The 16379-nt window shown below is 37.1% G+C and overlaps 1 protein-coding gene across 5 annotated transcripts in view; it reads right to left on the reverse strand.

The window, feature by feature from the left end:
- The window catches only part of rbfox3b (RNA binding fox-1 homolog 3b), a 210836-nt gene that overhangs the window by 15379 nt on the left and 179078 nt on the right, over positions 1 to 16379 (reverse strand). For all 5 annotated transcript variants that reach the window (XM_077202265.1, XM_077202267.1, XM_077202266.1 and 2 more), the window contains 3 exons: positions 9812 to 9944; positions 8943 to 8982; positions 2589 to 2647 (listed from right to left, as the gene is read on the reverse strand). In XM_077202265.1, coding sequence (XP_077058380.1) covers positions 2589 to 2647; positions 8943 to 8982; positions 9812 to 9944 — 232 coding nt within the window. The remainder of the gene's footprint in view (positions 1 to 2588; positions 2648 to 8942; positions 8983 to 9811; positions 9945 to 16379) is intronic.

Here is a 16379-nt window from a genome sequence, read left to right on the forward strand (position 1 = left end):
ACACACAGTTGTTTTAAGTAAATGTAAACAGTTGAGAAAGAAAACGCATGTGTAACAGTACAGTGCATCAGCTCTTGAAGTGACAGCAGCCTAATATTCCTGCTGCCAAATTATGAGATAATATTAAAAATATCTATATGGCAGTTTTTCCCATGGTATTGATGTCAAAATTGTGGCCAGTGAAAATGCTGAGTGGCTCGTAACTTCGGAAAACCACTATCCACAGTGACTGGTGAGCAAAAAAGTTAATGTCAAGCCCTGTATGCAACATCAAAATGCATTAGTTTTCAAACCATGCACTACGGTAAATGCTTTGAGGTCATTACATAGTATTGTGCATGAAAATAATTATTTATTATTCTATAATCTGCCCCTGTAATCATGATTTTTGTGAGGAGGAATTAAAAGTTGTCTGTGTTTTACTGCCACTCATATTCATTTAAGCTGGAAACTGCAGTGGATGTTATCTTGTATAAGAGAAATTCCTGTTGAAAATCCATCATAAACAATTTTGGGTCACACTTAAGTTTAGAGTCCAGTTCTCACTATTTGCTTATTAGCATGCATATTACTAGGATATTAGCTGTTTATTTATGCTTATAAAGCACATATTAACACCTTATTCAGCATGACCATATTCTACATCCCTTAATCTAAACTTAACAAATATTGTTAAGTAATATTGAACCTAACTATTCAGAAGCAAAAATTAGGTGTTTACTGAGGCAAAAGTCATAGTGAAGAGTGACAACAGGACCCTAAACTAAAGTGTGACCTAATTTTGTGACTTTTATATATTTCTAAGAAAAACATTCAGGTAGATGACAAGAAGAAATACATGGAGAGAATAAAACAAATGAAGAAAAGAAAGGCTGAGAAGAGGAAAAGAAAGACTGAGGTGTGAAGGAGAAGTGAACGGGATGCCGCCGCAGGCTTCGTGTTGTGTTGCTGGTTTGGAACTAATCCTCCACAGGAAGGACAACACGTGTCATTTCCTTTCATTTATATTACGCATATTCCACTCTCTGCTTCTTCTCCACACACGGCTTGCAAATGAAGGTCTGCAGAGAGCAGATAAGAAAACACAAGCCCTCGGCCACGGGCAACAACTCAAACACAGGGAGAGAGAGAGAAAAGGGCAGCTTTACCGTAAGAGATATACATGCACTTTAATGTGTGTGCGTGTGTGTGTGTGTGTGTGTGTGTGTGTGAAACTGGAAGATGAGTGTGCTGACTCAGTCTGGATTGGCAAGAAACCTGCTTTGAAAGCACAACACTGACTTCACCACACAGTAAAACATCATTTCAGTAATCGGTATAATCAGTATTATTGCCTTGTTTTCCTGTAAAAATATCCAAACACTCTTTAAAGCAACATAAATTTGCTTGAGAAGCAAAAGTTAAATTAAAACTGTGCTTCCGTTTCAGAGAAATGTCTTGAATTATGTTTATTTCTCTTCCTCATTAGCAAATGGCTGCCTCATTCAGACAGCATAATAACGCTGGGAAATATGTGATATTAGATGAGAAACAACTTATGAAAATTAAATGAAAATTAGAAATGTTGTTGTTATTGTTGGTGAAACGAAATAAGTTTAAGTACTAATGACTAAAAGTAGAATAATTATAAAATAAATATTAAAATCACAAAAAACAATAAAAATACAAGAAAATCACTCAACCTGAAAGTAATTTTATTTTTTTAATTATTTAAAAATAAATACTCAAACACTAATAAAATACTATACTAATCAGTTTATTTTATATTTTTTTTTCATTTCAGTTTTAGAAATGTCCTTATGTAAAATTATAATGAATACTCAAAACGCTAATAAAATACTATAATAGTATAATTTTACATTAGGAAATTACTAAAACTGAAATAAATAAATAAAAATTAAATAAAACTTCTCAAAACGTTAATAAAATACTATAATAGTATAATTTTAAAAAACTAAAGTATAATAGTATAATTTTATACTAAAACTGAAATAAAAAATGAAAACTAAAAATATAAACTAAATGCTATTTATATTAATTAAAAGTAATATATACTCATAACTTTGATAAAGTACTATAATAGTACAATTTTACATAAAAAATATTAAAACTGAAATAAAAAATGAAAACTAAAAATATAAACTAAATGCTATATTAAAATCTATAATAAATACTATAATAGTATATACCCAATACTAAAATGATAACACTGCTTCACTCCCAGCACCAATGCTATGTATAACTAACATAAAAAATTATATTAATGAAAAAAAAAAAATTATAATAACAAATATACATTTAATAATTGGAAATGACTAAATCTAACACTTTAATACTTTAAACGATAAAAAATCCAATAAAATGTTTGTAATATCATTATTTTCTGCCAGAATAACACTGATGTGTTTTAACGATCTTCTCAGCAGGAATCCTCAGCAGGATTCAGTCTCATCTCTCTGCTGTCTGTCAGAAACACCTGAGATTCCTCTTGCTCTTTGCTCTGAGCTGGATGGGTTCTCGTTGAGATTTCCACAAGATAACTGTGTTTCTGACCTAAATATCAGGAGTGTGTGCGGGTGAACTCGTACCTGTCGCTGTACGCTGTAGCCGTCGCGGGCTGAGTGTATCTGTACGCCGCGTATCCGCCCTGAAAACACACAAAAGACTAATTTATGCATTTACTTATCCATGCATATTAAGTGCATTTAAAATCTCCTGTTTTTCCACTGATCTCAATGCATTCTAGGTTTGCCTGCAATAATCCTGCAGAATGATGCACTCTCAGAACACAGGCACAAAACACCTTTTGAAAGTGATCTGCTGCCCCAGTGACAGCTTTTGTACCTTTTTGTCTCTGAGAGTGTGCACATTGCATCTCAAAAGCGTGCATATGATGCCTTCAGATGCAGATCTCTATGTTTTAAAACACTTTGTGAAAAGGGAGTAGATTCTGTTGGTGTGGCGCTTGTATCGTAATCAGCAGAGACTCTGAGGTGGAGTGGAGCTCATTTGTCTGTAGGCAGATCGCTAATAACACACATTAATCAGAGCGTCAGAACCAGAACAGACGCTGTTTTACACTCTCCGGCCCGATACACACACACGTAAACGTCCAGCGCGCGCCACTGGGAGGCGCTACAGCACACACTTACAGGATGCTGAAGGTTTTGCATTGATAAACTGTGCCGCATTTAAAGTCAGCACAGAAAGTTTGTGTTTTGAGTTATTGTGAATTTGAGTTAGAATGGCGTGTGCATTCCTGAAATAACCACAGAGAGACTTCTCCAACGCTACGGGAAGACTTGAGTTAGACGGCTTGATTTCCTGTCACTTGCAAAACTATTTAAACTGGAATAAGTTTGTGAGTTTGTGAGTGAAATCAGGTTAGAGGTTGAGCGGGGGATTGTGAGGTCACGTTCCCGCGGGGACAGGAAGTGAGGAGGAGTGGGCGCGGTGAACTTCCTGTGGGACTGAGCTGATTGGAGCCCCAGCCTACGAACACACGGGGTAATAAATCAGACTGTCAGGAGCACCTCCGGCCCAATACACAGAACATGCCTTTACCAGGACACTGAGAGCCCGACGCTAAATATAACAGACCACACCACTGAAGATGAGCGGAGGAGAGAGAGAGAGAGAGAGAGACACACACACAACCAGAGGAGAAGGAGAAGAATATCTAGTTAAAAACGGCCATTAGACTGACCCAAAGTCTAAATTATTAACACTTAAAGGACTGAGTACTGAACAGAGATCCACAATAAACATATACGACTATGATCACATAAAACACACACACACACGTGTTACAAAAGCCAAGGAGAAACGATCCGCTTTTAAAAGTAAAAGAAAAGAAGGAAAGTAAAAGAAAAGAAAAATGAACAAAAAAGAAAAGACAAAATGAAACAGAAAAGCTAATAATAGAAAATGAAAAGAAATAATAGATAAAAGAAGAAAGGAAAAAAGACAAGAAAAAGATGAAAAAATACAATAAAAGAAGAAAATGGAAAAAGAAGGGAAAAACAAAAAAGAAAAAAGGAGAGAAAAGAAGCTAAAAAGAAGAGAAAAATAAATAAAAGAGAAATGAAAAGAAAAAGAATAGAAAAGAAAAGAAAAAAGGGAAAAAAGTACAGGACATGAAAAAAGTATAATGAAAAGATAATAAGATAACAGAAAATAAAAAAGAGCAGCAAAGAAAAGAAAAACGAGAAGAGAAAAGTATCCATGTTTATTAAGACTAACACGAATATATCAGTGTTTCGTACAGTTAGACTTGAATAAAACCAAATAAAATAAAAAATAGAATGAAAAATTGATTAAATAAAAATGAAAAATAGTTTTTCAAAACATATTTGAAAAAGAGGTGAGGAGCTGATCTGAGAGCAGAGAACGAGAGATGAGAGTGTGAGCAGCAAATCGAGTGAACGAGAGATGAGAGTGTGAGCAGAGAACGAGAGAACGAGAGATGAGAGTGTGAGCAGAGAATGATAGAAAGAGAGATGAGAGTGTGAGCAGAGAACGAGAGATGAGAGTGTGAGCAGAGAACGAGTGAAAGAGAGATGAGAGTGGGAGCAGAGAACGAGAGAACGAGAGATGAGAGTGTGAGCAGAGAACGAGAGATGAGAGTGTGAGCAGCAAATCGAGAGAACGAGAGATGAGAGTGTGAGCAGAGAACGAGAGAACGAGAGATGAGAGTTTGAGCAGAGAATGATAGAAAGAGAGATGAGAGTGTGAGCAGAGAACGAGAGATGAGAGTGTGAGCAGAGAACGAGAGATGAGAGTGTGAGCAGAGAACGAGTGAAAGAGAGATGAGAGTGTGAGCAGAGAACGAGAGAAAGAGAGATGAGAGACTGAGCAGAGAACGAGAGAGAGAGATGAGAGTGTGTGCAGAGAACGAGAGAAAGAGAGCTGAGAGTGTGTGCAGAGAACGAGAGAAAGAGAGATGAGAGTGTGAGCAGAGAACGAGAGAAAGAGAGATGAGAGTGTGAGCAGAGAATGAGAGAAAGAGAGATGAGAGTGTTAGCAGAGAACGAGAGAGAGAGATGAGAGTGTGTGCAGAGAACGAGAGAGAGAGATGAGAGTGTGAGCAGAGAACGAGAGATGAGAGTGTGTGTAGAGAACGAGAGAAAGAGAGATGAGAGTGTGAGCAGAGAAAGAGAGATGAGAGTGTGTGCAGAGAACGAGAGAAAGAGAGATGAGAGTGTGAGCAGAGAACGAGAGAAAGAGAGATGAGAGTGTGAGCAGAGAACGAGAGAAAGAGAGATGAGAGTGTGAGCAGAGAACGAGAGAGAGAGATGAGAGTGTGTGCAGAGAACGAGAGAGAGAGATGAGAGTGTGAGCAGAGAACGAGAGATGAGAGTGTGAGCAGAGAAAGAGAGATGAGAGTGTGTGCAGAGAACGAGAGAAAGAGAGATGAGAGTGTGAGCAGAGAACGAGTGAACGAGAGATGAGAGTGTGAGCAGAGAACGAGAGAAAGAGAGATGAGAGTGTGAGCAGAGAACGAGAGAAAGAGAGATGAGAGTGTGAGCAGAGAACGAGAGAGAGAGATGAGAGTGTGTGCAGAGAACGAGAGAGAGAGATGAGAGTGTGAGCAGAGAACGAGAGATGAGAGTGTGAGCAGAGAAAGAGAGATGAGAGTGTGTGCAGAGAACGAGAGAAAGAGAGATGAGAGTGTGAGCAGAGAACGAGAGAGAGAGATGAGAGTGTGAGCAGAGAACGAGAAAGAGAGATGAGAGTGTGTACAGAGAACGAGAGAAAGAGAGATGAGAGTGTGAGCAGAGAACGAGAGAAAGAGAGATGAGAGTGTGAGCAGAGAACGAGAGAAAGAGAGATGAGAGTGTGAGCAGAGAACGAGAAAGAGAGATGAGAGTGTGTGCAGAGAACGAGAGATGAGAGTGTGAGCAGAGAAAGAGAGATGAGAGTGTGAGCAGAGAACGAGAGAAAGAGAGATGAGAGTGTGAGCAGAGAACGAGAAAGAGAGATGAGAGTGTGTGCAGAGAACGAGAGATGAGAGTGTGAGCAGAGAAAGAGAGATGAGAGTGTGTGCAGAGAACGAGAGAAAGAGAGATGAGAGTGTGAGCAGAGAACGAGAGAAAGAGAGATGAGAGTGTGAGCAGAGAACGAGAGAAAGAGAGATGAGAGTGTGAGAAGAGAACGAGAGAAAGAGAGATGAGAGTGTGAGCAGAGAACGAGAGAACGAGAGATGAGAGTGTGAGCAGAGAACGAGAGAAAGAGAGATGAGAGTGTGTGCAGAGAACGAGAGAAAGAGAGATGAGAGTGTGAGCAGAGAACGAGAGAAAGAGAGATGAGAGTGTGAGCAGAGAACGAGAGTGTGAGCAGAGAACGAGAGATGAGAGTGTGTGCAGAGAACGAGAGAAAGAGAGATGAGAGTGTGTGCAGAGAACGAGAGAACGAGAGATGAGAGTGTGTGCAGAGAACGAGAGAAAGAGATGAGAGTGTGTGCAGAGAACGAGAGAAAGAGAGATGAGAGTGTGAGCAGAGAACGAGAGAAAGAGAGATGAGAGTGTGAGCAGAGAACGAGAGAGAGAGATGAGAGTGTGTGCAGAGAACGAGAGAGAGAGAGATGAGTGTGAGCAGAGAACGAGAGATGAGAGTGTGAGCAGAGAAAGAGAGATGAGAGTGTGTGCAGAGAACGAGAGAAAGAGAGATGAGAGTGTGAGCAGAGAACGAGAGAAAGAGAGATGAGAGTGTGAGCAGAGAACGAGAGAAAGAGAGATGAGAGTGTGAGCAGAGAACAAGAGAACGAGAGATGAGAGTGTGTGCAGAAAACGAGAGAAAGAGAGATGAGAGTGTGAGCAGAGAACGAGAGAAAGAGAGATGAGAGTGTGTGCAGAGAACGAGAGAAAGAGAGATGAGAGTGTGTGCAGAGAACGAGTGAACGAGAGATGAGAGTGTGAGCAGAGAACGAGAGAAAGAGAGATGAGAGTGTGAGCAGAGAACGAGAGAAAGAGAGATGAGAGTGTGTATGTGTGCGTGTGTTTGTTTGTGTGTGTGTGTGTGTGTGTGTGTGTGTGTGTGTGTGTGTGAACAGCAGCGCCGGCGGGAAGATGAATCCCTTTATCTGAAGCCGCTTCACCTCATCAGTGACTCACTGGAGAAACACACCAAGTGTTCACTACTGAGGGTCCCTCGACAGACAGCAGGACCAGTGAAGAATCACTCCGACACACACATTAACACTCTCATCACTGATACAACAACACACAAACAGCACTAAACTGAGCGCAGTTTGTTCTCTGTAAACTCTCCATCCTGCTCTTTCAAAAAGTCAACTTTTCTATTTCTTTACAACTGGTAAAGAAAACAGCCGGGCATCAAACCTGGATCACGAGTAACCGCGCCTGCAACACCCAGCTCATGGGTTTGATTCCCAGGGAACGCATGAACTGATCAAATATTGATCTTGAATACAATGCAAGTCACTTTGGGTAAAACTGTCTGCCAAATGCATGAAATGCAATACACATTGTTTCAAAGCTGCTATATTAATATTTATAATATCTTCATGCATTATTGCTGCATTTAGCAGGATACATCAGGGTGATAATATAGTTACAGTTTGAGACGTTATATACACAATACAGCAGTTAATATTTGCTTTATACTATATCACTTTACATGAATCTACGTTATTTACGCTGATAAAGTTGTATGTAATATATATAATTTTATATATTTTTTATATGGAGCTGAGCAATAAAATATGTAAATATAAATATACATAAAAAGTTGTATATCACGCAGCTGGTATTTGCTATATACTATATATTGTTTCTGTGAGTGTATTGTATGTACAGTATGTGGATCAAGTTGACTATAATATATATCCAACTTTATATGTGCGATAATATAATTACATTTAGCGACAATATAAACAATCAAGCAGTTGAGATTTGAAATAGTCTATATCACTATACATGAGTGTACGTTATGTATGCAGAAAATATCCAACTTTTAATATATCGCTGGGTGATAATAATATATTATGTAATTATAGGTAAAGTTGGATGTACTAATAGTAGATAGTAGAATAAAAGGAGGAGAGAGGACAGTGAAGGAGGAGAGAGGACCAGGCCTGGACTTTATGTTGTGTTGTTGATGTTTGTGTGGCAGTCATCTGTGAGGGGCTGACGCTTTACTTTCTTTTTGTGCTTATTTTATGATTATAGTTTCAATGAACGTTTGTCGGTTCCTGCCTTCTTGTTCCCTGAACCTTTAACATTACGATAGTTATTAATTTGTTATGTGGTCATTTTGAGGATTTTGTGTGTATGTGTGTGTGTGTGTGTGTGTGTGTGTGTGTGTGTGTGTGTGTGTGTGTGTGTGTGTGTGCGAGTGCGAGTGTTTGTGTGTGTGGACCTACTTAACTATATTTCGGGGCCAAATTTTTACCCAGAAGTGACCAAAACTTGACAAAAATTCCAAAAACCTCTCTTTAGCGATGTCCTCATTTGTATATCTGGTATAAAAATGAAGTAATGAAAGGTTTTTTAAAAATGTAGAAAGTTTTGTGTGATGGGTAGGTTTAAGGACCGGGTTAGTGTGAGGAGAGAATACAGTTTGTACAGTATAAAAAACATTATGTCTATGGAAAGTCCATATTTAAATAGATAAGTAAATGTGTGTGTGATTGTGGAGTGAGCATGTGTGTGGAGTGAGTGTGCGTGAGATTGTGTAAGTGTGCGTGTGTGTAAGTGGTGTGTATGGTGTGTGTGTGTGTGCGTGTGAGATTGTGTGAGTGTGTGTGTGTATGTGGTGTATGTGGTGTGTGTGCGTGTGAGATTGTGTGTGCGTGTGTGTGTGTGTATGTGGTGACTGAAGTTGATCTAGAGTTTGGTGATCAGATTTCATGGGTTAATCGACGCCGCAGCGCCAGGACTGGAATCACACACTCTCATCCCTCCAGAAACAGGGATACTCACGTAGATCTCGGCGCCGTAGAACCCGTCCTGATACACCACCCTGCGTTTAACAAACGAGACAACGAGAGCGTCTGATTATCACCAATGAGCATGAGAACTGCTGCGTCAGGAGCACGGGGGGGGGTGGTGCAAAACACAGTCACATGACTCGCAGAAATAAATCAGTTTGGTGCAGAGAGATGAAGTATGAGAGCGCATGCAGTGCAGAATAGAGGAACGTACAAATAGAGCCGTCAATCCTTTAATTGCATTAATTATATGGCATCCGGAGTAATTCATTTAATTAGTCTTGCACAGATCAATATTTGCTGTGAAAAGGCTCCAAATGAAGATGATTCTGTTGCAGATGAGTAAACAGTCACATTTATTTCTATTATGCTTTATGCAATACAGACAGTAATAAAAAAAGAAAATAACAGAATATTAAGTTATTCAATTATGAAACGAATATAATTTCATCTGCACAGCAGCTCTACAGAAGAAAAGTGTCATTATTCAGCTCAATTTGATTTAGTTCAGTTCAATAACAGTGTAAAGTTCATCAATTATGAAACTTATATAATTTCATCTGCGCAGCAGCTCTACAGAAGAAAATAGTGTCATTATTCGGCTCAATTCAGTTTAGTTCAATATCTGTAAAGTAGTTTAATATTGAAACAAGTTGAATTCAGCTATAAGCAGCTTTACAGAAGACAATAGAGTCGTAATTCAGATCAATTCAGTGTTGATTCAATTCAGTTTAATAACATTTTCAGTGTTGCTAAAGCTCATCAATTATGAAAAAAACTTGACTCAGCTGTTTTGTTCTCATCTGACAGTGTCAGTAATCTGTTGATCTGCTCATATTAGTGAATATGAATATGACTCACGCTCCGTATGCCGGGATTGGCTGAGGAGGAGGAGCCGAACGGAAGGTGTTGTAAACGGCACGGCCTCTGCCCCTCAGATGAGCCCCTCTGTAAGCCACCGTCGCTCCTGCCGCGGGATACGGGAAACCCGCCACTGCACACACACACACACACACACCGAGAGCCTTATGAGGACATACAGTACTGTACCTGTGCTGCATGCATCTCTGTGACACAACTAGACACTTAAAGACAAGCTGAGTGGTGTTTGCACATGCAAAACTCATGTAGTCTTGTTGCTAAGGTGTTGCTAGGGTATTCAGTTGCACCCTAAAGTCTCTGTGATCTCTAGATATGGGTTTGTGTCCCTCCTTCAATGTGAGCAAATTTTTTCACCCATTTTATAATACAATATAAGCTTATTTTATTCATTATATATATATATATATATATATATATATATATATATATATATATATATATATATATATATATATATATATATATATTACCCATTATACTGCCCACCAAAAGCCTTTGTTTAACTATTTTTGATTTTTAACCAATTTATTGTCCAGCAAATAAGTTTTTCTTATTTACTTATTTAATTTTTTTATATTTTACTGGCAAACAAAAGCCTTTTTTTAAACCAATTTATTGGCCAGCAAATGCATTTTATTTTAGTAATTTTATTGACCAACAGCAAATTCTTTTTTCTCCAATTTGTTTCTTATTTTTATCCATTTAATTGTCCACCAAATGTATTTTTTTACGCTTTTTTATTTTCATTAATTTTATCAATTTTATTGGCCACCTAAAGTATTTTGAACCATTTCTTTCTCATTTTTACCAATGTTATTGGCCAGCAATTTTTATTTTTGCCATTTTATTTTTGCCATTTTTTACTCTTATTTTAACCAATTTTAAAGGCCAAAAAAGTCTTCCTAACTATTTCCCCATAATTGTTACCAATTTTATTGGCCACCACATACATCAAATTATAATTTTTAATCATTTTTGTAAGTCTATGCTTATAAAAATCTCAATCTCAAGCCACACAGTTTGATTTCTGTTTGCTGCATTGATATTGTAAGTTTACAACACTTTAACATCAACATGGTTTGATTCTTCATAAATATGTCTTTTTAGAGTTTACCAAGACTTGTCAGTATACAAGGACTTGGTTACTTTTTCCTGACAATGACATATCAATGAATCACAGAATGGAAAGAGAAAATAGATTTTTTTTTTTTTTTTATCTGTTCAACGAGAATAAAATACATTTTAATTACTGACGGGACAGTTCCTGCACTGCTAAAGGACTCATAACCCGCTTGATGGCTTTTAATGCTTCCAGTCGTGTGAAGGAGTTAGAGAGAGTAATCCACACGCTGGGGAAGAGACGCAGATTAATCAGATCAACCGCGAGTGCTTCATTATCTACGTAACGTGCCGAGCAACAACGAGAGAGCTCATCTACACTCATTAACACACTTCAGAGCGGATCTGACTGGAGTTACCGGGACTATACAAGAGATTAAAGGAAGAGATCTGCAAAAAAATGAAGATTATGTCATAATTTACTAATTTACCTACTTTATATATTCTTATCCGAGCTTTAAAGCACTTGGTAGTTGAGCTAACTTAAAAAAAATAAGGTAACCTATCGCATTCAACTTTTTAATTTAACTCAACTAATCCACTCCAGTTAAAATAAACTTACAATACTTTTGTTCTTATCTTTTGAACTTAAAACTTCTTGTCAAGATAGCAAAAAAAAGGTCCCACTTTATATTAAGTGGCTATAAGTACTATGTACTTACATCGGAAAATTAGTACAATGTACTTATTGTGTTCAGGTTGTATTGTAAAACACTTTTGCTGCTATTGAGGTGTGATACGGGTAAGGTTAGGGTCAGGTGGTGGTATGTGTAGGTTTAAGGGTGGGTTAAGGTGTAAGGGAAGGGGTCAACTCTGTAATTACAAATGTAAATACAAATGTAAATACATAAATTAATTACAGCTGTAATTACATGCAGGTATTTTCAAAATATAAGTACAACATGCAAAAACATGCATTTACACAATAAGTCCATTGTATCAAATTATTAATTTCAATGAGTACATAGTACTTAAAGCCACGTAATATAAACTGGGACAAAAAAAATAAATAGTTGAGCTAACTTAAAATAAGTAAAAAATAAGGCTACCTTTTAAGTTAACTTAAAATTGTTATTTTTTTCAAGTTGGCTCAACCTTTTTTTTTTTTTTTTTTTTTTTTTCTTGACAAGACGTTTTAAGTTCAAAAGATTACCTGGTACATAAGATGAACAAACGTATTTAAGTAGATTTTAACTGGAGTGGATAAGTTGAGTTAACTTAAAAAGTTGAATGCGATAAGTTGCCTCAACAATTTTTTTCATTGAATGGAAAAGTAGAAAATTATTTATTTGTTGAACTGAACAACAACATATGGATGAATAAACGATGACAGAATTGATGGTGAATTATTCCATGGAAGGAATTCCTGATAGTATAAACCTCCTCTCAGTGTCCGTGTCGCTGAACTGATTCTCAGTGTGAAAGTGAGCATGAAGGTCCTCTAATAAGAGTCATGTCAGTGCGAGCGATGCTTTTGTTCATTCGTCAAAGTCATTTGAAAAGATATTCGGCGTCTACATTTCCATCAGCAGTGCCAACACACAAACTGATCGTGGCAACAGAGCGACTGATGCCAGAGCGAGGCCCGGGCCGGATACTCTCTCAGCTCATTACCTCAGACTCATCACTAGAGGCTCATGGGAAGGTTTGGGTTGCAAACAACACAGGAGGAGGAAGAATCTGGCGCCACGAAGGCTTCCATCAGCACATGTAATTCTCAGTACAATCCAGCACACACAAACCTCAATAAACTCACAACTCACCGACTAACACAACACATATGGAGACTGGAGATGCTGATCTTTACCATATAAGCTTTCTAAGAGTATCATAAAAAACAATATATTAGTAGTACAATTATTTTAGTAATCTAGTTTTATAATTAAAACAATAATTATAATAGTTTAATAATAGTTTATATTTATACACACGTTTATTATTAAATATAACTTTTTATACGTACACACACACACACACACACACACACAAACACACACACACACACACACACACACACACACACACACACACACACACACACACACACACACACACACACACACACACACACACACACATATATATATATATATAAAATAACAATGTATATTTTAATTATATAAACAAAATAATATTTATATATTGATACAAAATATTATATAATTGTATAAAATTAAATAAATTGTAAACAACTTATAAAATATACTATAACAATTGTATAATTATTATTTTATTATTTAAATTGACATTTTTAAGTAAAATCAATTAGATTTTTTAGTCAGTTTAATACAATTTAAGTTGAAATGACTTTCACAACCAAGTTGAATCTCGTTTAACTTAAAAGTTGGAATAGCTTAACTTATTTTAATTAGTTACAGTACTGTAAAAACATAAGCTGCCATGATTTCCTGATCATATGATTTGTTTTGTTTTTTTTTACACTATTTTACATACATACATACATACATATATATATATATATACATACACACACACACACACACACACACACACGTATATATAATTTTTTTTTTTTTTCTTTTTTTCAAGGCTTGCACCTTGGAATCTATTTCAAGGTTTGCGTTATCAAGGGTTTTCTGTTAGAACAGTGTCATGTTAGCGGCCCCTAAGTTAATAACAAATGATCTCTGCAACGGAAGTGAATCAATCAAAACTAACTTTAGCTGGACAATAACTTTATTCTAGAGCTGCTGTAAAACCAAAACAATCTCTGTTACTTTAATTTCCTATTATCACTGTAAAGCTTATTTTAAACAGTCCATATTGTTAAAAGCGCTATATAAATGAAGGTGACTTGACTCAACAGTGTATAGCATCATTTTATGCAGATGCCACTTGGTTTGACATTGTTTGTATCTAATGCAATGAAATTCACACAATTTTAAGTGTGAATTCAGAGTCCAAAGGTGCCCAAATAGTTTGAATGAATAAATGAATGAATGAATGGATGGATTTCTATATGGATGGATGTATATATGGATGAATGGATGGACGGACGACTGGATGGATATATGGATGGATGGACGAATGGATGGATGGATAGATGGATATATGAAAGGATGAATGCATGGGTGGATATATGAAAGGATGAATGCATGGATGGATATATGAAAGGATGAATGGATGGATGGATATACAAAAGGATGATTGGAAATATGGATGGATGGATGGATGAATGGGTGGATGAATGAATGGATATATGGATGGATGGATGTATAGATAGATGAAAGGATGAATTGATGGATGGATATATGGATGAATATATGAAAGGATGAATGGAATAGATGGATGTATGGATGGATGGATGGATATATGTATATATGAAAGGATGGATGGATGGATGGATGAATGGGTGGATGAATGAATGGATATATGGATGGATGGATGTATAGATAGATGAAAGGATGAATAGATGGATGGATAGATGTATAGATATATGGATGGATGGATGGATGGATGGATGGATGGATGGATGGATGGATGGATAAATGGATGGATGGATGGAATGGAAGGATGGACAGATTGATGGATGGTTAGATAAATGGATGGATGGATAGAATGGAAGGATGGACAGAATGGAGGGATGGACAGATTGACGGATGGATATATGGATGGATAGATGGATGGATGGATAGATGGATGGATATATGGATGGATAGATTGATGGATGGATAGATGGATGGATATATGAAAGGATGAATGGATATATGGATGGATAGATATATGAAAGGATGAATGGATGGATGGATATATGGATGGATATATGAAAGGATGAATGGATGGATGGGATAGATGGATGGATATATGTATGGATGGATAGATGTATGGATATATGGATCGATGGATGGATATATATATGGATGGATATATGGATGTATGGATAGATGTATGGATATATGGACGGATGGATGGATGGATATATGGATGAATGGATGGATATATGGATAGACGGATGGATGTATGGATATATGGATGGATGGATAGATGCATGGATGGATAAATGGATGGATGGATAAATGGATGGATAGAATGGAAGGATGGACAGATTGATGGATGGATATATAAATGGATAGATTGATGGATGGATGGATAGATGGATGGATATATGAAAGGATGGATGGATATATTAATTGATGGATGGATGAATGAATGAATGGAGGGATGAATGGATATATGAAAGAATGAATGGATGGATGGATGGAAATATGGACGGGTGGATATATGGATGGATGAATGGATGGATGGATAGATAGATGGATGGATATATGGATGGATGGATATATGGATGGATGATAAATGGATGGATGGATATATAGATGGATGGATGGATGAAAGGATGGATGGATAGATTGATTGATTGATGGATAGATGGATATATGAAAGGATGGATGGATAGATTGATTGATTGATGGATAGATGGATATATGAAAGGATGGATGGATATATGGATGGATGGATGAATGGATGGATGATAGATTGATTGATGGATGGATGGATAGATGGATATATGAAAGGATGGATGGATATATTAATTGATGGATGGATGAATGAATGAATGGAGGGATGGATGGATATATAATGAATGGATGGAAATATGGATGGATGGATGGATGGATAGATAGATGGATGGATATATGGATGGATGATATATAGATGGATGGATGGATGGATGGACGAAAGGATGGATGGATAGATTGATGATGGATAGATGGATATATGAAAGGATGGATGGATATATGGATGGATGGATGAATGGATGGATGATAGATCGATTGATGGATGGATGGAAATATGGATGGATGGATAGATAGATGGATAGATGGATATATGAAAGGATGGATGGTAGATATATGAAAGAATGAATAGATGGACGGATGGATAGATTGATGGATGGATGTATATATGGATGATGGATAGATAGATGGATGGATACATTGATGGATGGTTAGATTGATGGATAGATGGATATATGGAAGGATGGATGGGTGGATATATGAAAATGAATGGATGGATAGATGGATAGATAGATGGATGGATACATTGATGGATGGATAGATTGATCGATGGAAATATGGATGGATGGATATATGGATGGATGGATGATTTTAGAACAACACGAGTGTGAGTAAATGATGACATAATTCTCTGTTGTAAATAAGCTAGAGGAGAAATACTATGAAGTGTGTATCACTGCTGAACGTGTGCTGATGTGTGTATCACTGCTGAACGTGTGCTGATGTGTGTATCACTGCTGAACGTGTGCTGATGTGTGTATGACTGCTGAACGTGTGCTGATGTGTGTATCACTGTGTCTATCACTGCTGAACGTGTGCTGATGTGTGTATGACTGCTGAACGTGTGATGATGTGTATCACTGTGTATGACTGCTGAACGTGTGCTGTTGTGT

Source organism: Siphateles boraxobius, unplaced genomic scaffold (genome assembly GCF_051911475.1).
Source record: "Siphateles boraxobius isolate OS27281-9 unplaced genomic scaffold, OSU_SipBor_1 49, whole genome shotgun sequence".
NCBI classification, from domain to species: domain Eukaryota; kingdom Metazoa; phylum Chordata; class Actinopteri; order Cypriniformes; family Leuciscidae; genus Siphateles; species Siphateles boraxobius.